Source organism: Mustela lutreola, chromosome 2 (assembly GCF_030435805.1).
Source record: "Mustela lutreola isolate mMusLut2 chromosome 2, mMusLut2.pri, whole genome shotgun sequence".
Classification (NCBI taxonomy): domain Eukaryota; kingdom Metazoa; phylum Chordata; class Mammalia; order Carnivora; family Mustelidae; genus Mustela; species Mustela lutreola.
Genome location: NC_081291.1, coordinates 355117 through 382390, shown reverse-complemented (window position 1 = coordinate 382390; position 27274 = coordinate 355117). Strand labels below are relative to the sequence as shown.

The following is a 27274-nucleotide window of genomic DNA, read 5'->3' as shown; positions in this document are numbered from 1 at the left end:
ACCGGCGATAGCCCCGTGTTCGTTAGAGGGTTTGGAAAAGGGTCCTCTCCATGGCAGAAGCAAGGGACAGAGGGGCCAGACGGGGCTGGAAACGGCCAGCATCCCGGGCCCTGGCAGGGAGACCTGCTGGGGCCCCATTCCTCTCTTCAGATCAGAAGGGGGGGTGTGCCTTGGTGCCTCAGTTTACTCCTTTGTCAAAACAAAGAGGCAGGACCAAGCCAGGCCTCCCTGTAGGCTTTCCCCTGTGTTTCAAATGGAAATGGTTAATGTTTTCAGAATATTTATTCATGTGTCTGTTTATTCGTGCCTGGATTATAAAAGCAATCGTTGGGGGGAGGCAGTGCAGGGTCCAGGGAGTGGCTCGGGGACGCCACCACATCTGCCTCCCAGCTTCTCGGAGCCATTCTCCATCCAGACTGTGTTTGAGCAGGGGCTGGGGGGAACCAAGCAGGCTGCCCCCAGCCCCTGCAAGCTGGAGCCCCAGCCCTGCCCCAGCTGGGTGGCCGGGATCCTGGCCTGGGCCACAGAGAGCAGGGAGGCAAAACCAAAATGGCTTACTCCGGCCTGATGACACACCAGAGCCTGCCTCCTGCCCTGTCCTGCCCTGGGACGGGGCCAGACTCCCCAGTCCCAAGGCTTCGAACCCATCCTCCTCTTCCGTGAGGTGGGTGGGGGGGGTGAGCCTCTGGCTTCTCCTTCCCTCCCCCGCCCCCGCCAGGTCCTGCCCAGCCCCCAGGCCCTGGGGGAACCCTGGCCCTGCCGTGAATGGTCCTGTCACCTCTCAAGGGCCTTCTCATCCCTGACCCCATTTCAGATGCAGCCACTCCCCTCCGCAAACCCAAGAACCCTTTCTCTCTCCAGGGCCTGCCCCCGAGCTGTCTCTTCGCCCCAGACAGCCTGACTCGTACCTCCCTGTGTGCTTTCCTGTTGTAACTGTTTAATCCTCAGCTAGGAAATACTTTCATTTCTTTTTCCCAAATACAGAGAGGTTGGGTGAACTGCCTGAGCCTCCAGCCCCCGCGAGGCCCCACCTGGCTGGACCCAGGCCACTCCACCTCGGCTGGGGGGCTGCAGGGGTGGGGCGGACAGTCTGGCCAGTGCTCTGGGGGCTCAGCCTAGAGTCACCATGAGACCCAGCAACTCCGCTTCCAGGCATGCACCCAACCCTCGCCCTCCGCTGCAGGACTCGGCCAAAAAGCGGAGGAACCCAGCGTCCACCAGCAGGTAAGTGGTGGACCCCCAAGGTGCCCCCCACACGCGGGAGCGTCCCTCGGCCACGAGCAGGAGCGAGGCCCCCACGCGCTGCCCCAGGGACGGACCCTGAGCCCATGTCGCTCAGGGAGGCAACCAGACACAGAAGGCCGCACCGCACGGGGTGTGAGTCCCCGCGTGTGACGCCGCCAGACCAGGCCCCTCCACGGAGGAAAGGTGCCCATGCCGGCGGGGGCTGGGGAGGGGCCGGGGGTGACGGCTGACGGCCAGAATTTCTTTCCTGCGTATTCTCAGGCTGACTGCGGTGAGAGTAGCACAGCTCTGTGTGCCTTAAAAGCCACTGGACTGTGGGCTTGGAAAGGGAAAGGGCAGGAATCGCGTCTAATAAAGGTGCTTTTGAGAACTTCCTGTGACGCCGGGAACGCCCTCCGCTGGGGGGGCGGGGGGAGGGCAGAGCTGTAGCTCCGGCAGGGGGCAAGGGTGTCTTACTGAGTCGCCCGTGTGCTTCCCCCAAGCCCAGGCCGTCCATCTCCCGTGTGTTTACCCGAGAGAAACGTGCAGGAACGGGTCACAGAAGCCGGTATGGGAGATGGTACTGGCCGGCGGGGGGGCATCTGGGGGCGAGGCTCGGTGGTGGGGACAACAGGCCACATGTAAGTTAAAGCTTAGTAAAAACTCGGCCCAGGAAATACTGCTGATGGCCCTTCTTCCACGAGGTCCCCACGGCACGGGATGGCCGAGCCTGGAGAAGGGCGCCCCGCGGGAAATGGGGGGAGCCTCCGGCCACGGCATCGCCCCCGCCTGTCCTTGCACGCAGGTCTATCGAAAGACCCCTGACGGGGCGCGCGGTAGTGACTCATTAATGTCGAGGTCACAGGTGACAAGCGCCACAAACACAGCACGTCCAACATACGCATTTCCCCCAGTGGGCACGTGGCGGCCTTCTTGAGCCGGGGACACGTGGGGCCGACCTAAAGCACTTGCCAAAAGCACAAACGTGCAAAACACGTGCGCAAACTAGACCGCAGATAGGGGTCCTCTTGGGGCTCCGTCGTGAAGCATCTGCCTGTGGGTCGGGTTGTGATCCGGGGGTCCTGGGATCCAGCCCCGCATCGGGCTCCCTGCTCAGCGGGAGGCTGCTTCTCCCTCTGCCCGCCCTGCTCATGCTCTCCATCTCTCTCAAATAAATAAAATCTAAAGAAGAAAGAAAGGGCCCTTCCTTCCAGCCTGAGCTGACCCCGCAAGGCCTGGTTCTCCCCAGCAAGACGGTGCCCACCAGTTACCCCCGGTGGACTCGGGAATGACTGAAAACTCACCCGGAGCATCAAGCCACAATAGACTTGACAAACCTGCAAGAGGTTGTCCAAACACCTTTGCAAATACAAACCCCGGGGTCAGTGAATTTGCAGATCGAGTCCCTGCAGAATGAGAACCTACCATCATTTGAGTCTGCGGCACCCAGTAAAGTGGTCCGTGGCCCCACGTGGCTGTTTAAACTACAGTAATCACAACCCAAGTGCGATCTGCCTTGTGGGTCCCTGCCACACCTGCCCTAAACTCCGGGGTCTACACCGGCACAGGCAGGCATCCCAGCCACAGCCAGACACGGCGGCTTCGTGCCTTTCCTCACGCTTCGCTGCTTTGCGGGACCAGAGGTCCATCTCCCCCATCCGATGCCCCTTCCAGTGTCTCAGGCCCCCACACGTGGGCAGGTGGTGGGGCCGAGGCGCAGGCTTGACGTCGTCCCAAAGAGCCGAGTGGAGGGAACAGCATCGAAGGCAGAGGGAACAGTAACCTTGGGCAGTGGAGGGCCTTGGGGAGCTGGGCTGGGCGGCCCAGAAGCAGAGAGGGAAGTGCACAGACGCTAACCAGCAAGGTGGGAGCGTCCGGTAAGACACTGGGGAGCCCCATGTCTCAGCCGCAGGGCCCCGGCTGGGAGACGTCCCGCCACAGACACCGGAGTGTCCCTGGACGGGACGGGCAGCCGGAGGGGCGAGGCAGCAGCCGCGGGAGGGCGCGTGCGGGCAGGGCGGGCCCGGGGAGACGCGCCACAGGCTGGGAACCGATGGGCTGCGCCTGTTTTCGGGGAAAGTCCAGAGACAGGCCAGGGCCGGCCAACCTGCACTCCGGAAGCGGACTCTTGGGGACGGCAGAGTCGCGGGCAGGCGGTTCCCGGCTCCGGGAGGCCCGTTCGGGCCTGTGCTTGCGGGCGGGTATCCGGAAGACTTACAGCTACCGGCACTACGCGTTCTTCCCGGCAATGGCCTCGGCGAGACGCAGTTCCCACACCACGACCCCCGTGTGTGTTGTACCGTCCACGGTCCCTACGCACTCGCACGGTCCCGTGACACCACCAGCTAATCCAGAACCTTCCATCTCCCCAAAGGAAGCCCCGTCCCCATCAGCCGTCAGCTCCAAGCCCCGCCCCCGTCCCTGGTCCCTGGGAGCCCCCTTCCCATCCCGTGGACGTGTCACGCACGGGGACTCACCCCCCACGTGCCCTTCTGTGTCTGGCTCCCTCCCTGCGCATCGTGACTCGGGTCCGTCCGGGGGCAGCTCCTGCTTGTGGCCCAGGGATGCTCCCACGGGTGGTGCTTGTCCGTTTGTCCCTTGGCGGCATCCGGGCTGTCCCACGCCACGAGCCGGGCACGTGTGCGGGCGTCCGTGTGGACGCCTGTGTCCTCGCACTTCTGGGTGGATTTGGTTTGCGTTTCCTGTGGCAGCTGCAGCAGGGACCCGCAGGCCCAGCCGCTCTGGGGAGACTAGGGGTTCCGGAGGCCAGTGGTGGAGATGGGGGGTACTGGACGCCTGCTGAGGCCGCTCTCCGTGGCGCGCGGACCCTGTCTTCTGCCCGTGTCCTCGCGGGCGTCCCTGTGTGGCATCTTGTCCTCTTTCTGTAAGGACGCTGGTCACGCGGGCTCAGGGCCACCCTCATGACCTCAGCCTGACTCGGTCCCCTCTGTAAAGACCCTGCGTCCCACATGGCCCTCACCGGGGTTGGGACTCCGGCACACCTGTGTTCTGAGGTGACACGACTAGCCCAGGACAAACACCCAGGAGTGGACTGACTTCATCACACGACAGCTCCATGTCCAAACATCTGAGGGACCTGCGGACAGTGCCCCCCCGTGGCTGCCCCGATCTGCCACCCACCAGCCGTGTCAAGGGCTCGTGTCCCTCCAGCTACGCTGGACGTCACTGCCGTGGTCCCCCTGGTGTCCCGGGACCCCGTCCCCTCCTTCAGCAGAGATCCTCGCTCTGTCCCCGGACCCCGTCCCGACCCCACGGGATTTCCGTTGTCCCTCGGCTTCGGACCCTCCGGGCCGGGACCCTGAGTCCACTGTTCCTCGTGTGGTGCCCTGGGAGGTCGCAGGAGGGCTGGCCGGGGGTCCTACAGGACATCCCCAGGCTGCGTTCGTCCCATCAGGGATCCTGGCTGCCCACACGGCTCCTGCCTGCGGTCGGTCCACACCATCCTCGTAAGAAGGGGTCGCTCTGCGCCGCCCACGCAGGGGGGCCAGGGTCTCTCCATCGAGGTGCTGATGGCAGAGATGCAGGCCCAGAGGCCTGTGGTCATGCCCGGATGTCTGTTGGGCAGTGAGCCGCGGGGAGGTGGACATGCACAGGACCACAGGTAGCAACATGGGCAGCTGTGCCCGCCCCACAGGAAGTGGCCGCTGCAAGAGAGCGAGGCAGGAAGGGGACCGCTGCTCTGAACCCGGGGTGCAAGCCGGTCCCTGGGGAGTCAGGGGCGAGAGCACAGGAGGAGCACAAAGGTCTGTGGTGGGTTTCATCATGGCCCCCAGCTCATGTGTCCACATCCTGACCTCCAGCTCCCTGAACGCGACCTTGCTGGGGAATAGGGTCTTTGGAGATGGAATTAGGTTACGATGAGGTGGCCTGGGAATCGGGCGGGCGGTGGCCCTGAGGCACCGCCCAGTGCCCTCGTGAGAGGGAAATTCGGACACAGACACGGGGAGAAGCTGTATGATGACAGAGGCGGGGACTGGGGGAGGTGGCCCTGACCCTGGGGGCACCAAGGTTGCCGGTGATGCCAGGCCACCCTTCCACACAGAGCTGGCCACCCACAGCTTGGTCCCGGCTGCCAGCCTCTGCACTGGAGGACATTTGCGACGTCCTGCGGAAACCCCGACTGCCCGCTCGCGGCCCTGGGTGATGGTGACGGGCCCCAGGAAGCCTGGCTCTCCCGCAAACCTGGGTGGGGGGCTGGGCGGGCGGGACAGAGGCTGTGACGGGCGAGCAGAGCCGCTGGCCTCCTCAGTTCTGCAAAATTCATGACAAGGAAGATGTCTCGATTATGGGGCCGGAACGTGAGCCGAGTAAGCGATCCCGTGGCCACCTGCTCAGCTGCCCTCGCCTGTCCTCGGGGTCACAGGCACAGAGGGGCCGGCCACCCCCACCGCCCCAGCCCCGGCCTGGTGCACTGGGACCCCCCCCGTGGGGGCGCCGTGGCTCCTGTCGCTCAGGACCTGAGGCCCGTTCTCAAAGGGTCCAACGGGTCCAGGCCGGCTCCATGCCCACCAGCTGGGGCGGGGACACCTGTGCTGCCGTGCTTCAGGGGTGCTCCAGGCCTGGGGGCGGGGCGGCCCCCCAGAGCAACCTGCCCCACGTGTCCTCAGGGCTCAGGCACCCCCGCAGTTGGGCCCCCGTGTCAGCGGACGGGGAGTTCTGGTCAGAAGCTACTTCTGGAAGGATCCAGGCAGAGGAAGGACTGTCCCCCACCCCAGGCAGGCCTGGACTCTGGGCCAAAGGCCGAGCAGCCGCAGGTTCACGGCAGGTGACACGTGAGACCTGCGACACCAAGCCCCTCCCTGGGGCCACATCAATATTTCATAGCAGGACAGACACCTGAGCCCGCGTCGCGGGCAGCTGCTCCTGGGGCTGTAGGGACACCTGCCTGAGCCCAGGGCAGCGCCAGCCCCCCTCCTTGGTCCGAAGGCGCCAGCAGGTGACCGAGCCCAGACCGCTCCTTTCCACAGCAGAGACGCTGTGTCCCCATCTGCCGTTGTCCGGGGCCCCGAGGGACGGGCGCCGGGCTGGGGGGTGAACCCGAAGGGGCTGGTGAGGCCCGTCCTGCACCCGCCGGGGCGTCTGCTCCCAGCTGCCTGGGAGGCCGGGGGAATCGGAGGGACAGGAAAGGCTGAGCCCCGGCTCCAGATTCCAGGGTGGCCCTGGATGGACGTCTCTGCCCAGAGGCTGGCCGGACCACCAGCTGCACCAGGAGAAGGAGCGAGGGCAGGTCACACACGTGGGCTCAGATGTCGGGGCTCAAACCCCCGTCCCTGCCCGGCGGGATGTCCGTTCCTCCGGAGGGTAAACACGGCCACCGTTCGACCCTGACACAGAAGGTCTGTGGTTCCGTGCGTGTGACACGCCCAGAGCAGGCTCCTCCATGGACGGGAAGGGGCTTGCGGACCCCGGGAGCTGGGGGGTGGCCGCTGACGGGGTCGGCACTTCTAGTCATTCCTCTGGCTGTTTGTCCACATATGTCCTCCGGGAACTTAAAATCTGCGTGTCGAACCGCGTGCGTCAGGCCACGGCACAGAGGCCGGCTGAAGCGCCCCGAGTCCACGAGACCTGCCTCTGGCACCAGGGTACATCCTGGCAGGACGGGCCTGTAGCTGCTCGTGCCTCCTGGAGGACGAGGGCAGCCGCTCGCCATGGGTCGTGCGCAGACCGCACGCCCGGCCCGGGGCCGCGGGTACCTCCCGAGCTGTGAATGACCCGGTGTCCCGGAGACCCGTCACCCTTGTGCTTTCTGGCCACACAACCCCTTTTCCCCGGTTCCAAAACCGGCCCCAGAGCCTTTCGTGTCCCCTTCACCTCGATACGCCTGAACCCAAGCCTGGGTTCGGCTGGCTGACAGTTCAACCCAGGGTTGCGTGGAGGCTGGCGACGGACATCCCGGAGGTCAGCCTGAGGGGTCAGCCCGAGGGGACCACAGCAGCTGTTTTGAAGGCCTTGAAAGCTGTTGCCCGGAGCAGGTTTTAAACTTTGCATTTTGTAGCTTTAGTCTGTTTTCTCCCTCGTGCCCACTGGTAACCTGGAACTTCGTGGAGGATCCTGAAATTCTTCCCGAAACATGATTTTTTAAAGGAAAATGTGGCAAAACACACGAAACATAGAATGTATCCCTTTAACCGCTCCCTAAGGGCCCGGCCCGCAGGAGCCAAGCACACTCACTTTGGGGCAGCGCCCCTCCCGCCCGTCTCCAGAACCTTCCACCTCCCCAAACCAAGGCTCTGGAAAACATCGTCTTCAACGTGGTTTCTGACAGCGGCATTTCCTCCCTGTCCACCCGCCACGAGGGAGCCCCGGGCCGTGGCGGCCATGGGCCCTCATCTCGCTGGCCCTGCCCCTCCTGCCCCGGGGCTGCGCACGCTCGACACCGACTCGGCTTCTCGATGTGCACGCACGACTCGCGGGGCCACGGGCCGCGGCCAGCCCTAAGCCCAGGTGCTGGTCAGCACACGCCTGCTTCTGGCTCTCCCGGCCCCATATTCCCCAGCCTCCCCAGCATAGACGGGCCAGGCCCTGCCACCAGTCTGATCCTCTGGCCCGCGGCCCCTCCCTTCAACCAGCCTGTTAGCCAAGAGCCTTCCTATCTGAACAGCAAAGGCCCCAAACAACAAGAAGAAATACCCAGGAGGGCCGAGGTGACAATCTTTCTTTTCCAAAACCCAGCGTCCTTATTTTATTTTATTTTATTTTTAAAGAAGCGACATTTTGCCTCCCACCCCAGGCTTCTCTGTCCAGCCAACAGGGTTTAAATTCCCAGACATTCTTCTGATGGAAAAGTCTAGAATCAGGAGGGCAGGTGCAGGCCCCCTAAGTCAGCTTCTGTGCCCTGCCTTGTTTTCTCGGCAACTTCCTTTTTGCTGAAGATAAAATAGGTCCCGACAATAAAAACGAACCTACTGAGATGGCGTGTTTATCTCCAAAGGCCTCTGGCCTCCGGAATGTTCTTGTGTCATTTCCAGATATTGTGTGCGGTTCCGGCAGAGCGCACGGACAGAGCTGGGACGTGCCCGCGCCACGGGGCCACGGGGCCAGAGACATGGTGTCTTAAAAAGCCTGTGTTTCTCCAACAATCCGGAAACCTCGTGGTTATTTCTTCTTGTGACACATGTCTCTGGAACCTTCCGTGGGGGTTGAAATACGGGGACCTCCCACCCGGACCCCCAACTGCCCTGACAAGGACACACACTTGCTTACCATGCTCCGCTCTGCGGGTGATAATTTCTTATCAAGGACTCACACTGGGCGTAGAAGGGCACCAGAAGGAGGGTTGGGGCCCTTTTGATTGCTTTTTTGTTAATGATTCTCTTTGCTTCTCCGCAGGGAGCACAGAGAGGCTGGAGGGAGCCTGGGTGGGCCCTGGAGGCCCCGTGGGAGGGGAAGGCCCACATGCCTGGCATTCCTCCTCTCCTTCCCACATTGTTTGTTTGTTTGTTTTAAATTAGGGCCGCCAGGAATTCCATTTCCTTTCAGATTCTGCTGGGACTTTGTAACCCTCAAGAACCAACTCCTGGCCAGGGCACAGAACATTCCAGTACCCTCCAGGCTACATCTTCCCCCCCAGACGCCCCCCAGGGAGGCTTATTTTCCTTGGACTGTGTGCAGCTGGCCACAAGCCCCCAGGCCGGCAGGGGCGCCTCCACCCCGGCCCTGAGGTCCCTGAGCCTCCACTATCAGCCTCCCCTGTCAGACCCAGACACCCCTCCATGTCCCCCACAGCTCTGGCTGTAGCCGGGGCTGCTCGCAGGCGGGGCTGGGCTGTGGTGGACCCCAGAGCGTGGGTCCAGGGGCGGGGACACCACTCCGCATCACCACCCGCATCCAGCCTCCCCGGTGAGGAAACTGAGGCAGGTACTAAGCTCAGGCCCCGCTCGTCTGGCGCACACCCCAGTCACGTCTTCCCACAGCGTCCCCTCTACCCTTTTTTTTTTTTTTAAAGACTTTATTTATTTGACAGAGATCACAAGCAGGCAGAGAGGCAGGCAGAGAGGTGGGGGGGGAGTAGGGTCCCTGCTGAGCAGAGAGCCCGATGTGGGGCTCGATCCCAGGACCCTGAGATCATGACCTGAGCCGAAGGCAGAGACTTAACGCACTGAGCCCCCCAGGTCCCTGCTCTACCCAGTCATAAAGCCAGGTTCCCGTCATTCTTTAAAGATCTTATTTATTTGAGAGAGAGAATGGTTATGAGCAGGGGAGATGGAGAAGCCAAGCAGGGAGCCCCCACGCGGGACTTGATTCCAGGACCCACGATCATGACCTGTGGGCAGGCAGACGCCTCCGGCCGAGCCACCCGGCGGCCCCAGGTCAGCCTCCCGGTGAAGCAGGCCCCAGTTCCAGACTCACCGCCTTTCGCACAATACCCAGCGCGAGCTGAAGTCGCACGACCAACCAGACAGTACCAGGGCAGGAGGGTGGCCAGCCAGACCCAAGCTCTCCCCACGGCCGCCAGCGAGGGTGGTGGGGTCGGGCGGTGGGCTGGGGCGGCTCGTGGTGTCCCTTCTGCTCCGGGGTCAGAGGGCAAAGTCTTCCCCGACGGCTCGGGTGGCGGCTGTCGTCTGTCGGTTTGCCCCCAGTCCTCCGCTTCTGAAGGGACTGGATCTGTCCGGGCCCTTTAAGAGCCTGCGTGGGTCGCTGCTTATCAGGTTAGCGGGTCTGTGTGTTCTCTTGGCTGCTGGCACCCCCACCGGGCGTGCGTGACCCTGTTGTGCCCTCTACACACGGTCCTGAGTCCCAAGGCCCCCGGTGGGATGCCACCAGGCTCCGCAGCCCTGCTGCTGAGTGTCCCAGAGCCCAGCAGGGGGTGAGGCGGCCACTCTGGGAGACACGGACTGCCCACGGAGGGGTCACCGGGCAGGGGTCCCGCGGAGGGGTCCGGGGAGGCCAGCGGTGGTGGGAGCTGTTTTACTGCCCAGACACTGACGGTTTCTCTAAAATGCGGGCATGGGCGGCCCCTTACAGAGCTCAGGGGCCAGGTCCACGGGGAGCCTTGACCTCAAGGTCTGCTGGTGGGCAGCGCGGTGCGGAAGCCTCTTCCGCGAGCCTCTGACCTCCTCCTGGCAGGTAGCATCCGCCAGGCCTCGGCGCAAGCCCGCCGACCTCAGGGACGCTGGTTGGGATTGGGAAGTGGGAGAGTCGGGCCAGTTCTGGCCACCGTAGGGGCCTCGCTCCCGCGTGGGGCCTGCGCCGGTTCCCGCTGCCTTCAGTCAGCCCAGCCCAGAGCCGCACGCCGGCCGGTCCCGGGGAGTGGCTGTCAGCGTGGCCCCGGCACGGTTCCTGTGCTTCCCTAACTTGAGGGGAAATTCGCACAATGTACAATTAACCATTTTTTTTTTTTAAGATTTTTTTTTTATTTATCTGACAGAGATCACAAGCAGGCAGAGAGGCAAGCAGAGAGAGAGGAGGAAGCAGGCTCCCTGCAGAGCAGAGAGCCCGATGTGGGGCTCGATCCCAGGACCCTGGGATCATGACCTGAGCCGAAGGCAGCGGCCCAACCCACTGAGCCACCCAGGTGCCCCACAATTAACCATTTTAAGTGAACGATCCCCGTGGCACTTGGTGCATTGACTATATGGTGCGACCTTGCCCTGCCTAGTTCCGGACACGCCGTCTTCCCAACAGCAGCCCCCGGCCCGTCCCCGCCAGCCGTCACACCTCCCCTCCCCCAGCTCCCCCTTTCCTGGCCCCCGCGAGCCCGCTTCCCACCCGTGGAGGGGCCTGGACTGGGGTGTGGCACGCGTGGACTCACACCCCGTGGGGCCTCCTGTGTCTGGTTCCCTCCCTGAGTGTCGTGGGCTTGGGGTCTGTCCCCGGGGCGGCGCGTGGGGGCCTTGCTCCTGCTGGGGCTGGGGACGTTCCGCGTAGTGGAGCCAGTTGGCCGTCGACAGACCGACAGACAGACAGACATTGGGTCTGTCTGCCTCTTCCGCTGCTGTGAACAGTCAGCTAGGCTTTTCCTGAGCAACTGCTTCGAGTCCTTCGGGGAGCACACCTGGAGGCAGGGCCACGAGACCCACGGGTTGACGCCCAGACAGGCTGGGCCGTGATGTCCCCGGGGCAAGAGCGGGAGCACCCAGCTCAGGCCGTGATGTCCCCTGGGCAAGAGCGGGAGCACCCAGCTCAGGCGCCGTGTCACACACCCACCCTCTGGGGCCCCGAGGGCGGCACTTGCATTCCACACGACGTGATTACACCAACGCCGACCGGCCGGAGCGGACGAGACGTAAACAGTGGCCTCCGCGTCCCTGGCCTTTTCCACTGCCTTGGCAGAAAATGAGGTTTTGTAACTTCAAATGGGGAGTCTCGTGCCCAACCTGCAGACCCGCTGAGAAACACCGAGGAGCCAGGGCTGGGCTGGCAGACGGCTGCCCGCCGCAGGGCAGGAGCGCTGAGCTGCCGCTCTGTCCCCCGCGGCCCGGACAGGTCGGGGACTGGGCTTCGGGCAGCCCTGGTCACCGTCTGCGGACGGAGCAGAGCCCTTTCCCTCTGCCCTCTGTGTGGAAAACCTGAAGCCGCGGTTGGCAGACTAGCTTCCCAGTGACTCATACGTGAGCTTCCTCGCCTGTAAAATTTATTTCTAATTAAAACATGCAATATTTTACTTTAAACAACTTGGTCTGTCCAAATAATCCATTAGGAAAGTCAGAAGGCAAAGCCCAGACTAGGAGAAAATACTTGCAGTGCATAATCCAACAAAGGACTAGGGTCTAGAATATGTAAAGAACACCCCAAAATCAATGACAAAACTCAAACAAGCTAATTTAAGAAAATGGGCCAAAAGCTCAAAGGGCCACGTGGTGTGTGACCCCATTTATCTGAGATCCCTAAAACAGGAAAGTTCATAGAGACAGAGAGCAAATACGTGTTACCTGGGGCTGAGGAGGAGGGTGGAGGGGGTGACTGCTAATGGGAACCGTGTTGTTTTCCAGAATGTTCTGGAAGTTGATGGAGGTGATGTCTGCATAGCCTTGTGAATGTCTGATCAGCCCCCAGACTGTACACTTCACAGTGGTTACTGGGTGGTTTTATGTCACGCCAATCTTCCCACAACTTGTAAAAACAGGGTCAACAGAGGTGGCTGCCACCGCGTCAGACCGTGCGGCTGGGTGCCGGCCACAGCCACTCAGGGGGCTGGCCGGTGTCTGCTGTTGTCACTGCTGGGATCGCCTGGAAAGCTCTACTGCCGCATGACGAGCCCCGCCGCCCAGATGAGGGACACAGCGAGGTCCAGCAGCTTCTCCCACGTGAGGGTAATTCCAGGCTCTGGCCAGGTGGCCCTGGATGCCTGCAGGGTTGGGGGGTCAGGGAGCTGCCCCGCAGCCCTGGAAACAGCACCAGGATCTCATCCCGTCTTGCGTGCGGAGCCCAACGACGGGGCTGCTGGAGGGACCCCAATGACGGGGCTGCTGGAGGGACCCCAACGACGGGGCTGCTGGAGGGACCCCTTTCCATTGCTTCACCCGGCAAAAACGTATCAGCACCGACTGTGTGGCGGGCCCGGGCTGGGGCCCCGTTCGGGGGCTTCATTTTACCTCCTGAGGTCAGGGCAAAGGGAGCGCTGCAGAGCTGCTCCCCAGACCCCACGCAGGAAGCTCGGCTCACGGGGGCAGGACTGGGAACAAAATGATACGTTCTGCTGGGAGTTTAAATGACAAGGAAGTTGCAGATATATACTAAAATAATGCTGTTTTAACACACCTACTTTCCTTTTTTTTTTTTTTAAAGATTTATTTATTTATTCGACAGACAGAGATCCCAAGCAGGCAGCGAGGCAGGCAGAGAGAGAGAGAGAGACGGGGAAGCAGGGTCCTCGCCGAGCAGAGAGCCCGATGCGGGGCTCGATCCCAGGACCCTGAGATCATGACCTGAAGGCAGAGGCTTTAACCCCCTGAGCTATGCAGGCGCCCCTCCATTTTTTTTTAAACTACTTCAGTGTTCGAAAGGTTTTTAGATACAGGTTTTAGATACATGTACAAAGGGCATGTTTTCCTCTAAAACAGCTTGGTCAGGCTCTGTCCGCCACCACTCCTCTCTTTGATGTCTCTACCAGCCTGGGGCACTTTGTGGGACTGGGACGCCTTTACCCCTATCTGCAGGTCAGGGGGCTCTGGGGAAGTGTCTGTCCCTTATCGTGCTCCAAAGCAGCCGCAGACCGCCTCCTCTGGTTCCTCGAGGGAGAGGGCGAGGGGGCGAGCACAGCGGCGGCACCGATTAGGTCTTGCCGCCCTCTGGTGGCAGCGTGCGTGTGCCCTGTCGGCCTCCGACCAGGAAGTTTGTAGGTAGGTCTCTGGTTGTCTGGTGAGGATTCATTTATCCACTTGGTCAGTGTAAGAGCCGAGAGCCAACATTGTTCAGCACTGACTGTATGACCCACTGCCTGGTAACCCTCAAAATGTGCCACCTCGGGCTGAGAGAAGAGATACGCCTTGCCTAGGATCATTCAGGGGTTCCAGGCAGACCTGGGCCTTGAACCTCATGCTCTCAACGGTGAAGGGAAACCCATATAGCAGGTCTGGGTCCTAGAAGCAGCTGAGCCTGAAGTCCTATTTGACTCTGACTGTAAATCCTTGTGTCAAAGCCCGTGAGTTGAGTTTGCTTTGGATCAAAGACCCTTCGGCTGTGGCTGAATCCAGCATCGGTATTAACCCCAAGTCCTGCGGACCATATCTGTGACCCTCTGTGAGTCATCTAATGCTTCAGGCAGCCTCGATGGCATTAAATGAGATACTGACCTTCACCAAAGCTCAGAGGTCCCTGATGAAAAGACCCACCCCTATTTCAGGCTCTAGATATGCAGGCTTTCTCACCGCTGGGGACGCTCATCCTGTGGGTGTGGAAGCAGCTTCCCGAGCTGATCCGGATGCCGCGTGTTCTCACACAGCTTGGTCGGGAAGCCATTCGCATGCAGTCACGGGCTGACGACCGGCCCCCAGAGATGTCAGACCCCAGAAAATGGCAAACGTTACTTGATTTAGCAAGTGTCTTTGTGGATGTGCCTAAGGGCCTCGAGGCAGGGCGGCTTTTCCGGGTTGTCCTGGAGGGCCCTGTGCGCCCCCATGAATCCTGACTGGCAGGAAGGGGGGGTTTGGGGCACAGCCCTGGGGCCTCCGGAGCCACCGGCGGACAGCTCTCTGGTGTTGTGAGCCAGCCCGGGAAACACAGCAGTGCCCCCAACAGCAGAGTGGCGCACAGAGCAGCCCGCGCCATACGCACGTTCAGCATCCGGCCGCGCCATGGCCACCAGCCACCCGGGCCACGGGCCACGCTTCTTCCGTGTTGGGACATCCCGCGGGCACTGCAAACCCCGGGGACCGGCCCGTGTCACAGATCAGCAGGCCGAGGAGCAGAGACCCCTGCCGTGGCCGCCCAGTCAGAACGCCACGAGTCATACTCCGAAAAGCTTCCGTGGAAAATCACGTGCTGAGGTTCAGGGTGCATGTGAATTTGGGGGGCCCTACGTAAGCCACGGCAGCAGCCACCTTTGCAGAGTGGGGAGCAGGCACCCTGCCAGCGGCTTCAGGTGAAAGGCCGGGTGTTCCTGTGACTCGGGTCCTGCTGGACAGACGCCGGGTCCCCCACGGCCCTCTTTTCTGGCTCCGGGTGCCGGGCGCCCCTGGGGCCTTTAGCAAGCTCCTCGCCACGAGACAGGGGCCCGGGTCCAGCGTGGCTCCCTAAAACCCGGTCCGCCGTGGCCCAAGAACAGGGAATTCTGTAAACAAGGGAGAACTCCGAGCGTTAAGAAAAAATGTCCTGATTTTTAAATTTGGCAAATCCTCTGAAAGCACCTTCTAATGTAAGCCGCTGATGGGGGGGTAATAGGAGTCGAAGTTTCGACCACAGCCCTCCAGCCGCCACACCGAGAACCCGAGGACGAGGAAGTCTTCCCCACTGCACTGCATCTGACCACGAGCCACGGGCTGCCCCATTTCTCAGAGGGAGACTGAGTCCTGGAGAGGGGAAGCGAGTGGGTGACTTACGCTAACCTGGTGAGTAGGACCCGGGGCTGAGGTCTGAGCCCAGTTTTTGCCAGCAGAGCCCACCTCGGGTTGTCCCAAGATGACCAGGATTCCGAGGTGGCCCCAGATTCCTGTCCCCCTCCCCTCCCAGTGTAGCTCCTTGAGCGTGGGTGGATCTGGTCAAGGTGGAGGGCTTTTCTGATGTGACCGGGGTCTCCAGATCAGTCAGCTTGGAGTCCCTCGGGAGGGAGAGCCTGCTGGTGGGCCGGCCCTAATCCAGAGGACCTTTAAACAGGCCAGAGAGGAGGGGACAGCCGGGCCCCCGACAGCTCACCGCGCGTGGCCAGCACTTGGGGTGACCGGCCAGGAAATGGAGACCCTGTGCCCCCCAGAGAAAGAACAAAATTCTACCAACGCCTGAAAGGGCTTGGAAGCCCGTCCTTCCCCAGCTGAGCCTTTGGCTGTGCAGGCCGCCAGGGGACACCTGTCCACAGCCTCATGGGACCCGGAGCCGGGGCACTGACCCGCTGGGCCAGACCACCGCCGACCCCCAGACGCCCTGAGAAAACACACGGGTGTCGTGGCCAGCCACTAAGTGCAAATGTAGCTGACGCCAGCCGTTTGCCAAAAGGCCCTTCTCTGTTACAGTTCGCGTCTGGTTTTTAAGTTCGGCCTAACACATCCTAACTCCATTTCCAGAGGAGCCTCTTTCTGCCTTCAACCGGCCTGCCCCCCCCCCCAGAGGAGCCTCTTTCTGCCTTCCAACCGGCCTGCCCCCCCCCCGGCTCCCTGCTGCTCCCGGGACGACCCAGGGGAAAGAGGAAGTGGCCAGATTTCGCAAATAAAAGTACACGGCACACGGTACACGTGAACTCCGGGGAAACGATGAGCGGATGTTTTTACAGCGATAGGAGGCCCCGAATATTGCACGGCACGTAGAGAAGTCATTCGTTGTTGGCCTGAAATCAAATTTGGCTGAGGAGCCTGAATTTTGGCTTACCTCTGCCAACAGCAGCCCCGCCTCCACACGTGTGAGGGGGCGCGCACCCCTGGGCCTGGCCTCGGCTGGCTGCGGGGACCCAGGGCAGGACGCATGGCCTCAGTGCAGGCTCCCAAGCGGGCCGGGGGGGGGGGGGGGGGGGCGGCCACCGCGTGTGCCGGTCTGCTCGGAGACTGCGCAGGGGAGTGGGGAGCGCAGCCTGGCTCCTGGGCCTTCCTCCCCCACGCAGGCCTACGAGAGTGCGCGCTCCGCGCTCCACGAGAGCACAGCCGCCTGGCGGTGGACTGGGTCAAGGAGCCCAGCACAGAGCCTGGCCCGCATCTCAGCCTCTCCAAGGGCCCGGAGAGAACGCTCCTCCCCTGGATCGTGAGCCTCGGGAAAGCACGTCTGTCCCTTGCACAGAAGAACGTGGGGCGTCAGGGTCACGCAGACACCGGGTCTCTGACGGGCGCACACCTGGGTCAGCCCCACTCCCGCCTCCCTCACCCCAGGGCCTGCTCTGAGGTCGCTCCTCCTCCCGGATCCTCCTAAGACCACAGCGCCCTCAGCGCAGACCTTTTGGGGACCGGAGGCTTGGCAGGAGGGCAGGGTTCCCTCGGCGTCCGCGTCCGGTCCGGAGGGCACGGCGGAGTTTAAGGACATCCCACCCGTCAGGCTGTTGGCCTCGGGTCCCTCCCCATCGTGGCAGGGTCAGGGGCCACCCTCCGCGGCTGGACTGTGTTCCTGCCTGGGGACGACAGCGCCGTGTGTGTCCACCTGTGGGCGGACGCTGGGTCTTCTCCCTTTAGGCTGCCGTGACCCGTGCTAGTGTGAGCACGGGGGGGGGGGGGGGGGGACACGTTTCTCTCCCGGTCCCTGATTCCTGCTCTCTTGGGGACACACCCAGTACTGGAATCTCTGGGTCACACGGTTGTTCTAGGTTTCATTTTTTGAGAAACTTATTGGTTGTGTAAAGGGCACTCGTCAGACTGAACACAAAAAGGACTGCCTTGTGCTCCTGTGACTGATCTGTCTGCTCCCCTGTCCACACCCAGGGACCCTTACAGGTGCGAGGGGATGGGGCCCTCATGTGCCCACGGGACATGCAAGTCTTCCCTCCACCTGGTGGCCCGGCGGGGGTGGGGGTCGTGCAGGAAACACTGTTCCTTGTTCTTGGCTGGGGGAACGGGCCGGAGATGGCCTGCTCTGCAACCCCTACCTTGGGGTCAGGCAGCAGCCGGCAGGCGCCCCAGCGGCCAAAACAGACCCAGCATCTCGAACGGCACAGGCCCCGGGGCTCCAGATCCCGTGCCCCCAACTGAGCCCCTCTGGGGACAGACTGGCACACGACAGAGCTGCGTGGGTTGCAGAGCCCAGAACTGGGGGGCCTGGGGGTGGATGTCACGTGGCCCCTGTGCCTCAGAGCCCGGTCTGGGTGACAGGCGGGTGGCCCTGTGGATGTGACCTGCCGGCCCCTTCTCCCCCAGACAGTAGGGCCAGACCACAAGGGCCCCTTTCAGACTCAGGCTGGGGAAGCTGCTTCCTGTTTCTGAGGGCTGCTGCGGCGCCCACCGGACAAAGCGGGGACCAAGGGCAGAGAGGAGCGTGCGGGGGACAGAGGAAGACGGAGTTGCGGGAGTCGTCCCTGCGCTGCAGTCACTCTGTGTTTTGGGGGAACCTTCACAGGCCACAGGGCTGGAGACATTCTGGGCCTCGAGGACAGTCTACTGAGACCACAAGAGCTGATCCCATCATGGGACGGTCCCAATCCTGGGACAATGGCGGGGGAGGGTGTCTCCGAACCCAGATGACTCATGAATATGCCCCTCGGGACACAACCCATATGCAAAGAGGTGTGGCAGGATTGGGAGGGGTGACAGAAGGGGTCACAGTGGAGCCCAGTCCTTCTGCACCTCAGCTGGGTGCCTTGTACACGACCTGTGCAACAGTCCCGGGCAGCCCTGAGCAGAGGCAAAGGAAGGTTAGCTGAAGAGGGGGACCAGAAGACTGTGTGGTGTGCAGAGTAACAGTCCCATAGACGTCCCCATCCTGGTCCTGGGATATGCCACCTCCTGCGGCAGAGGGTGCCCTGAGGTGGGAGTGACCTTGCGTTCCCGGGGCACCCGGCGTCCTCACCAGATTCTCACGAGAGGGAGGCAGAATACGGGGGTCCCGGAGACGAGCAGACCCCGTGCTGCTTGCGGGGAGGATGGGGGGGTGTGGGCCAGGAAAGGGCGGGAGCCGGGTCTCCCTGGGACCCCAGGGGGCACTAGCCCTGCCCGCACCGGGGTTTTAGGACTCCCAAGCCCAGAACTGTGAGAGAATTGGTGTGAGAGGTTGGGGAAGGAGGGACAGGCCTTACTGGCACTGGTGCGCTGACAGGACAGGAAATGGCGGGGAGTCCCAGAGGAAGCTCTGGTCAGTGAGGCGCACCCTGCACGGCTCAGGCAATTCCTGCGGACACAGACCCTGCCTCTCCCTCAGACAGCCCTGCCCTGGGGGAGCCACCACAGTCCTGCTCCTGCCCGGCTACCCCAGGCCCTCACCCTCCCGCGAGAGCCGTCTGAGGCTGGATCTTGTCAAACAGCTGCCTCGGTTCCCCAGCAGCAGCGCAGAGCAGTGGTGGGAGAGGCCTGGAGGCTGAGGCGGGGAGCGGGCTGGGAGCCGGGTCCCCTCGCTCTCCCGGTGTGTGGAGGGGCAGCCGGGGAGCCCTGAGGCCACGCAGAGGGCCGCAGCAGAGCTGGGACTGGGGCCTGGCATCCACAGCCTCACCCAGAATGACCATGTCCCAGGAGTGAGCCCCGCACCACAGAGCCAGAGCCGCACCCCTGCACCATCCCCTGGTGCTGGGCGGCTCACACCTGCCGTGCATGTGGCTGGCATCGTGGCTGATGCTGGGGGGGCCAGCCAGGCAAGGGACCGGCTCGCACTGAGGCTGGGGGGGTCGGGACAGGCCGGCTGGCCCGCCCGGGCATCCGTCCACAGTGGGCTGGCTCCGGCATTTGGGGTACGGGGCAGACGGCCCTTCTCTCCACCAGGTGCGGGGCCCTCCCCTCGGGGCCCCATGACGTCCACATCTTGCTGGGCAAGCGGCGGGTCTGGGGCTCAGGGTGGGTGGCACAAAGACCCTCAGACTGGGTGCTCCCCCCTCAGACCCGCAGCTCCCGAGGGGCCAGGACCCAGGTCTCCCTCCTCACCAGCCCCACTGCCATGGACGAGCAGGGACACTCACATCGGCACCAGGGGCTGCTGTCCTCCCCTTCTGGACCCGGGGGTTCGGTCTGAGAAGCACCATGGACACAGGTCCCACTTCATCCCCAGCTTTAGATACAGAAAGCAGAGCAACTGCTCCAGGACGATAAAAACAGGAAGGAAAACCCTCCATCTGAAAACACAGCCACCCTTGGACTGGCAGCTCGGGACCCGTGGTCGACCAGTGGTGGGTTCCCACAGGGACCTATGTCCTGAGGGGCAGGGGCTCCGGGGACGGTCCCAGCAGCGCCCACGGGCAGGGTGCGGGCAAGGGCGTCTTGTCCCCTGCTCAGTCCTGGCTCTCACTGGCATAGATGCCCGCTTCCCAGCGCCTCGCCATGGTACTCTTGTGGTGGGTCACCCGCGTGGCTTCTAGGACCTGTACGAGGAGACAGGGAGTCTCCATTGGGATCCCGAACCCCCAGAAGTCTTTCCCCACTCCAGCTTGGAGGAGGGATCTAGAGCAGAGCAACGCAGGCCCACTCCCCTCCTCCGTGTCAGACCCTCTACCTCTGGGAACAGAGCCAAGGAATGTGCTAACCCACGCTGAGACCCACAGCAGCTCAGCTGCTGGGCTCTGCCATTCTGGACCCGGTGCAAACACCGATTCCACAAATCCACAGACGGGCCGTCTCCGAGGAGTCCCTCTCTCAGAGAACATGCCTTTGTCTCCGGCCCGACCCACCCCAAGCCTTCACGGTGGGGTAAAGGGGTGGCACGTAGAGCTCGCTCACGCTCTGTGCCCACGGCCCCCAAAGCAGGTCCCAGTAAAGCCCACCCCAGGCAGCCACGGAGGACCCGCGTGCAGAAGAAAGGCTGCACGCCCCAGGCAGGGGCCCTGACCCCAGAGGCACACTCACCTCCGAGTCGATGCGGTCTGAGGCGCTGATGCCGGCATACTGCAGGAAGGGGACACGCATCAGCCTTGGCCCCACGCCCCCCCCCAGAGCCCGCGGATGGCACGGTCCCGCGAGTGCCCACCACCACCCCAAACTCAGTGCGGTGCGCCATGCACTTCCCTCAGGGATGGCCTGAAGCCTCATTCCCAACCCTTTTCTCTCTGCAAACGTGGCCATCGTGATGAAGACGGTCACGGTCAGCTGAGCCGTCATGCTCAGGCCCCGTGCCCAGGCTCACAGGGGGGCCTTCTGACCGTCCTGTGCACTTTACAGCAGGGAGCCCGCGGTTCCGAGAGGGGTGAGGGTTGGCCCAGGGTCTGGCGCCAGCAAGGGGCAGGACCGGGACTGGAGCCCGGACTGTGGGACCAGACTGTGAGCCTCGGTGGGGGCTAGAGCTGGTGGTGTTCTCCGCAGGCCAGAGATCCCGCCCAGGGAGGCCATGGCCTCAGCCCTCGGAGGGCGATGCCTTGAAACCACTGCGGCGGACACAGGGCCTACCTCTCATCCCCCCTCCTGTAAACGGACCTGGGGCCCGTGCGTAGGCGGCCCCTGGCGGGTGAAGCCTGGGTGTGTGGAGACACCCTCTGTACCCAGTCTGCTGCACTTCCAGGCAGGGGAGACTGAGGCACAGCCTCCCACAGGGCAGTGAGGGAGGCCGGCTTCAACCCAGGTCACACCGGAGGCTCCCTCAAGCAACCTGTGGTCCTAACGGGGAGCCAGACTTCCGCCAGGCCTGGGGGGCCGGCCAGGGCTCGAGACTCACCCGCTGCTCCTTCCTTCTCTGCTCCGGAGCCGTGTTGGCGGGGGCCTCCGCTGTCCACACCAGGCCCGAGTGCAGGTGGACCGGGCTGAAGAAGTGGGTCTCCGACACTGTGTAGCTGCCCGTGATGCCTGCGGGGAAAGAAGAGCCATCAGGGAGGGTCCCTAGGCCATGAAGGCCCAAGGCCTGGGAGACTCAGAGTCTCTGGCCAAGGACCCCGGTGAGGAGACAGGCGAGCCGACAGACAGACAAAGCGACAGCGAGCTGGGGAAAGGAACAGACTGACCAGAATAAGCGGCCAGGAGACACTGGGTGGACAGACAGGCCCCCTGCCCCGTGAACACAGACCGCGACCCAGAGGCACGGCGTCCGCAGACCGTCCGCACCGAGAGACCCGCATCCACGCTGACAAGCCCAGACCCCCGGCAAAGCTGGGGTCTCCGTGCGGAGTCCAGGGCGTCGGCGCCCACCAGCACGCAGAGTGGGCTGGGGGAGGGGACGGGACCCCGCCCCCGGGACTCCCCACGCCGCGCCCCTCCTGACGCGCCCACCCGCGCCCTCCAGCCTCCCAGGCCCGAGCAGAGCCGCCGCTACCCGCGCCGCCGTCCTCACCCGAGGCCGCGGAGGAGCTCCCGGAGTCCTGGTCGTCGTCGTGGACGGGGGGCGGGGAGAACACCTCGGGGAACAGGGCAGTGCGCCGCTCCGCCGCCGCCTCCCGCTCGCGCCGCAGGACGCTCTCCACCTCCCGCTCCAGCAGCTCCGACGACGGGGGCCTTGGCCGCCCCGGCGCTGGGGTGTCCCCCGCCTCCCAGCCTCGGCCACCGGGGCCCTCGGCCCGCGGGGGCACATCAGGGACCCGGAACCGCAGCGGGCTCAGGTGGAAATACTCCCAGCGGACGACACCCCCGGGCGCTAGCCCGCGCCCCTGGGGGGCCCGTGGGTACTCGCGCTGCGTGCCGGGGGCGGTTCCAGGGGCCTCCAAGGGCCGCCTCGGAGACCCCGCGGCCCCGACGGAGCCCGCAGCCCCGGCCTCGTCCGCAGAGAGACCGCGGGGCTGGGCGCGCGCCTGGACGGCGGGGACGCCCCGGCTGCCAGCGCGCAGGAACGGCTCGTAGGCGTCCGCCGGGATGCGGTTCACCTTCCTCACCCGGGGGCCGGGGTCAGCCGCGCCGCCGGCGGAGGCCAGGTCCAGGATGGAGTCCGAGCTGAAGGCTCGCCGGAGCCCAGACTGCATGGGCGCCGACACCTCCCGCCGCCGGTGGTCCTCCTCCCGCCGCGTCCGCTGCGCCAAGTCCCGCTGCACGTAGAGGGACGGGCGCCCTCGCTCCCGCCGTGGCGCCGCGGTCAGGTTCACCGAGGTCAGCAGCAGCGGCCGCCTGGGGATCTCCACCAGCTCCTGCTGGCTGCTCGCCCGCTGCAGCCCCCTCTGCTCTCGCAGGTCCGCTTCCCGCTCCTGGGCTAGCCGGATCTCCCGCTCGATGGGGGTCTCCTTGGGGAGCTGCGGGGACCCCGCCTGGGCCAGGGAGGCTGCGTCCTGCGCAGGCTGGACGCCAGATGCAGCCGGAAGGCCCCCGACCCTCTTCTCTGGCGGGAGCACCTCCCTCTCCTGGGGGTGCGGCGGGACAGCACACAAGCTGCCCCGGAGCGGCCCAGTTGAGGCCCTGGGGGCCTGACCGCCGCCAGGTGGAGCACGAGCAGGAGCCACGGGAGCCACAGGGTGCAGAGGGCCCCCGGCGCAGGCCTGCTCTAGGCTCAGAAACTGCTGCCTCGCCGCCAGGAAGTCAATCTGCTCCCTGTCCACGGCGCTCTCCTCCGGGGGCCCAGGCTGTGCCTGGGGGCTGCTGGGGTCCGGGGGGCCAGGGGCTCCATGGAGCGTGGCCACCGTGCTGCTCTTCCTGAGGGCCTGGCCCTGGATGACCACCCAGCGTTCCTGCTCCAGGTCCCCTGGCCGCCGAGGCTGGGCGTCCCTGGCGTCCAGGTGGCAGGCCTTCGCCTCCTCATCCTTGTGACCCTCCTGCCAGAGCGTCCACGGGGATGACCGGCCAGCGAAGGCGCGTGGGCTAGAGGACGCCCCCGTCCTGGCTGCATTCAGTCGAGCCTCTGTGGGCCACGCCTGTGGCTTGTCCTGGCTCCAGCCGCTGGCCTCTGGCCCCACATCCACCACCTCAGACGTATAGCTGGTGTCCCCACCGGGGTCCAAGCCAGCCAGGCGAGGTGAGCGAGCGATGCTGAAGATGGGGTATCTGGTCACTCGGTCCATGTCCTGGGGGTCTCAGCTCCCTGAGGCTCCCAGGGGCGGAGGTGCTCCCGGCTCACTGAGGAAGGAGAAGGGAACAGGGCCAACAGGTCAGGCGACAGAACTTCTCTTGGGGAGAGGCTCGATTTCCAGTCTCTTCAAGGGCAAAGTCCTGGTCAAGGGGCCTCTGTGATTGGTTCCGGGATGGGTGAATGGGCCGGCCTCGCCAATCAGAGCGCTCTACCCTCTGGCCTCTGTGATTGGCTCAGGGATGGACATATGACCCAAACTGCCCTAGACCTGAAATCCTGATCTGAGCCTTGGCAATTACCTTGGAAAATAGGACCCTGACCCACCCTGGCTTGGGGCACTGGGAATGTTTGAGCTCCTGGATCCAGCCACACCTGGATCCCACTCCTGTACTGACTCGCCCGTCTGCCCCCGAGTGTCTGATATTTGTGGGTGCTCCACTCCCGCTACTGCCCTCCCCTCCCAGCTCGCCATGGCCAGACCCAAAACCTGTCCCCCGGGCCCCTGCGGGCACACGCTCCGCCTCTCTTCCAGACGCACACCATGAGGCTTCTTCTTGATGTGATGTTTTCATCAGCAGGCCTGTCCCTCACTAAGAGATGTCAGGGGAAACTGAGACTCAGAGAGGTGTGATGGGTAGCAGGGACTCCCGCTCCCGGTTCCTCTCCCTGCGTAGACGGACACTTTGTCCAGTCCCACTCAGTCCCCCACCTCCGTGCCATAAAGCTGGGACAGGCTAGGGAACACCTTGGACCTTGTCCTGTTGAACCGGAAGGCCTGGAGCCTCTGGGCCACACCCCAATCCAGTGCCCCAGGGGGACTGCACCCCTTCTAGCATTGGAGCTCTGCTGAGCACAGCTCCAGGAGCCCTGTCTGCCAAGGTCACGCACCTGCTCTCAAAGCTCCGGGGCCCCCGGCCTCTCCTGCAATGCTCGAGGCCTTTGTCTGGCCCCCCACAAGAACCCCCAAACTTCACAGGCATCCCTACCCTACATCCGACCCGCCTCCTCCCACAACTCCCTCTGCCTGGAAGGCTTCAATTCTACTCCTCTACAGCCTTCTTACCGGCAGCCTGCAGGACACCTCCTCCAGGGAGCACCCCCCCGAATTGCCCCAGCAGAGGGGCAGAGGCAGAGCGTGTGCCCTTGCAGCCTGTTGTCTGAGCAGCATCTGCAGCCCGGCTCAGCAGCGAGTTGGGTGTCCCCTTCCGCAGCCGAGGAGAAAAGACTGGCCGTTCCCAGCTCTCCAAGCAGCCCGGTCCTTGCGTCCACCCTCGGTTCCGTCAGAGCTGCACTGTCATCGGCTGTCTCTTGGCCAACTTGCTTGTAAAGGCTGTGGTTCTAAAACAGAAAACGCAGCCCCTCCCTGAGCTGGAGAAGTGGCATTAAAGCACCCAGAAATCCATCCTGGGAACGATATTGGAACTGGCACGCATCACATCGGCTTTTGTGTGTATCAAATACTGAAACTATACTTGGAAAACCAGTCGTTAGAGACAAGCAGGCCTGGGTCATAAACCCCAGCCCAGGGACGGAGCCCCGCCCCCACAAGCACACAGCCCCCATGGAGTGTTCTCCCTGAAACTCACAGGGGTGGGGACATCTCTGAAAGGGGGTAAGCTTCTTCGAGTTTTGTCTTCTCCCACTGGAGGCCATCAGCCCAGGTCCCTCCCGCTAGCAGCCCAGACGAGCCTTTCCCCTGCAGCCCAGAGTCTGGCACACTGCATGGATTTCATCCGGACTGCTGCGTAAGGCGTGGTCTCTGCACACACAGCTCCTCCCGGGTGCCCAGGACGTGGGAGTCGGGCTCGTTTCTGCCACAGACCTGGCTGCCCCCCAGGGTCTCCCCTCCAGCCCCGAGCCCCATGCTGACCCTGAGGGCTGGGCAGGAGTGTGCCCAGGCCCCGGATATCCTCAGGGAGGGCAGGCGTGTGGGGGGGGTGACGCAGGAGTGTTTGCTGAGCTAGCAAGTGGACGTTCACCCGGCAGGACCTACACGCCACACAGGACATCGGCTCCGGGAAGAAGAACCACCTGTCGGGAGGGCGTCGGGCTCCTGGTGGAGTCGGGTGGAGCACGGGTGGGGACGCCGCTTGTTCCTGGTCCGCTCCTGCCGGGTGATTCACCGAGGCCACTGGGGTGGGGCTCGGGCGGGAGCTCGGGCTCAAGGCCCCAGGGCCCCACGGGCTTGCGTCCTTGGGAAGCCCTCTGCTCCCCGTGGGCCTCAGTGTCCACACCTGGACTGTAGGTAGAGCCCACGGCACTTGGCTCCGTGCTGAGACCTGCCATGCACGGTCAGTACCCTGAACCCAGTATACAGTAGGTGCCGCCTAAATGCTTTCATGGTGGTTGTTAATATCATTATTATTCAAACCCTAACCCACCAGGGGCTCAGGCAGGCTCCCCCTCCTACAACACCTCAGTCTCCCTGTGTGTGCGTGGGGAGGACACTGCACCCACACGGGGCCAGAGGAGCAGGTGGCCTGGGTGGATGGGCCCCAGGGAGGCCCCCAGAGGCTCCTCACAGGTGAGTGGTAACAACAGTCCCAGAGCCCCCCTCGCGGCCTTCCCGGAGCCGCCCCTGCGCAGAGCACCACACGCCAGCCTCCAGGCAGCTCCTCTTGGGGCCCTGGGACTGGAGCAGAGGGAACTGAGGCCCAGAGAAGGAAGGTGCACACCCGAGGTCACGTAGTTACAGAGGGCAGGTCCTGAAGCCCGAGGCTCTGTTCCAGTCGGTCACCTCCCCTTCCAGGAAGCTCCCCAGCCCCACCCCGCCGCACACCGATACCAGACCCAAGTGGGGTTTATGGCCCCTAGAGCCACGCACCTGCCTCCCGCTCTGGAGCAAACTCCCTTTGGAGGCGCGGAGGCTCCCACAGGGCAAGGTCTCACGGCAAAGTGGTGGGCAGGCACTGGGGCCTGGGCAGAGCCTCCAACACCTGGAGACCCCGGGACTCTAAACAGAGTGTCTGCCTCACCCACCACCCCTGTGTCCGGACCTGGACCTCATGGGGGTGTCGCCCATCAGGCAAGGTCTCTGCCCCCAAGTTTCTGGTTGGTGCTGATGGCTGTTCCCACAGGATTCTCAGGACCAGGGCGGGTGCAATCAGATCCCTTCATTGGAGGCTCGGGGCTCAAGGTCCTTGGGTTTGGGGGCCGGAAGCCCAGGGCAGACGCTGAGGCCCCAGCAAGGTTCTGGGACTGAGTCTCTGCTCCCCGGTGGGGGTGAGACAGGAGGGACAGAGACCCCTCACGACTTCACAGGCACCAGGGGTGCAGAGCAAGGGAAGCCCCCAGCCCGTGAGAGCATAACTGGAGGGGTGGGGGGGGTGGGGGATGGGTCCCTGAGGGCCCTACAGGGTACCAGCTGGCAATGCCCCCCTATGCCGGAAACAAACCCCGCTCCCCACGGGACCCCCCCCCCCAGCCCCCACGGGACCCCCGCCCCGTCCCTGCGCGGCGGGATCCCTGCCCCGCCCCCGCCCCACGCAGGACCCCCGCCCCGGCCTGCCACATCCCGGGCCTCACCTGCGGGCTCCTGGCCCCCAGCGGCCCCTGAGCCTGGCTCCGACCTGCCGACAGGCGCAGAGACGCCCAGTGCCGCCCCGCCCACAGGTTGCCAGGGGACAGGGCCCTGCCAGGGGAAAGCAGGTGCACCCCTCCTCCCGGGCTCCACCTGGGCTCGGGAAACAAAGTCCAGAGGAGGAAGGAGAAAGACGATACCCAGGCAGGGCGGAGGGCAGGCAGCATGCCCATGGCCCGCCGTCCCTCAGCCCCCAGGGCCTCCAGCCCCACGGAGCCAGAGCTCACAGAGGTCTCTTTCTTGCCGCCGCCAGGCTCTCCAGGACCCCAGAGAGGGGGTGTCCCTGCCCAGAGTCCCACAGTGGGGCCCGCCCAGCCCCCTGCGCCCCTGCCG

At 63.8% G+C, this 27274-nt stretch overlaps 1 protein-coding gene and 1 long non-coding RNA gene across 3 annotated transcripts; one reads left to right on the top strand and one right to left on the bottom strand.

The window, feature by feature from the left end:
- Positions 1-1109: 1109 nt before the first annotated feature.
- LOC131823164 (uncharacterized) lies at positions 1110-15916 on the top strand. The gene is made up of 3 exons (XR_009350506.1): positions 1110-1224; positions 15067-15233; positions 15499-15916. It is a non-coding gene; the product is annotated as an uncharacterized LOC131823164 (long non-coding RNA).
- Positions 15917-19486: 3570 nt separating this feature from the next.
- MISP (mitotic spindle positioning) lies at positions 19487-27252 on the bottom strand. 2 transcript variants are annotated; one of them, XM_059159148.1, is made up of 6 exons: positions 26887-27252; positions 24425-24699; positions 21706-23408; positions 21097-21224; positions 20295-20333; positions 19487-19813 (listed from the first exon to the last, which is right to left on the bottom strand). In XM_059159148.1, exons 3-6 carry the CDS (start codon positions 23351-23353, stop codon positions 19724-19726), a joined length of 1905 nt encoding a protein of 634 aa, XP_059015131.1. In that variant the 5' UTR covers positions 23354-23408; positions 24425-24699; positions 26887-27252; the 3' UTR covers positions 19487-19723. The 2 variants fall into 2 exon arrangements, with proteins under 2 accessions (XP_059015131.1, XP_059015132.1); XM_059159149.1 differs by lacking the exon at positions 26887-27252 and adding an exon at positions 24948-25251.
- Between the last annotated feature and the right edge of the window lie 22 nt (positions 27253-27274).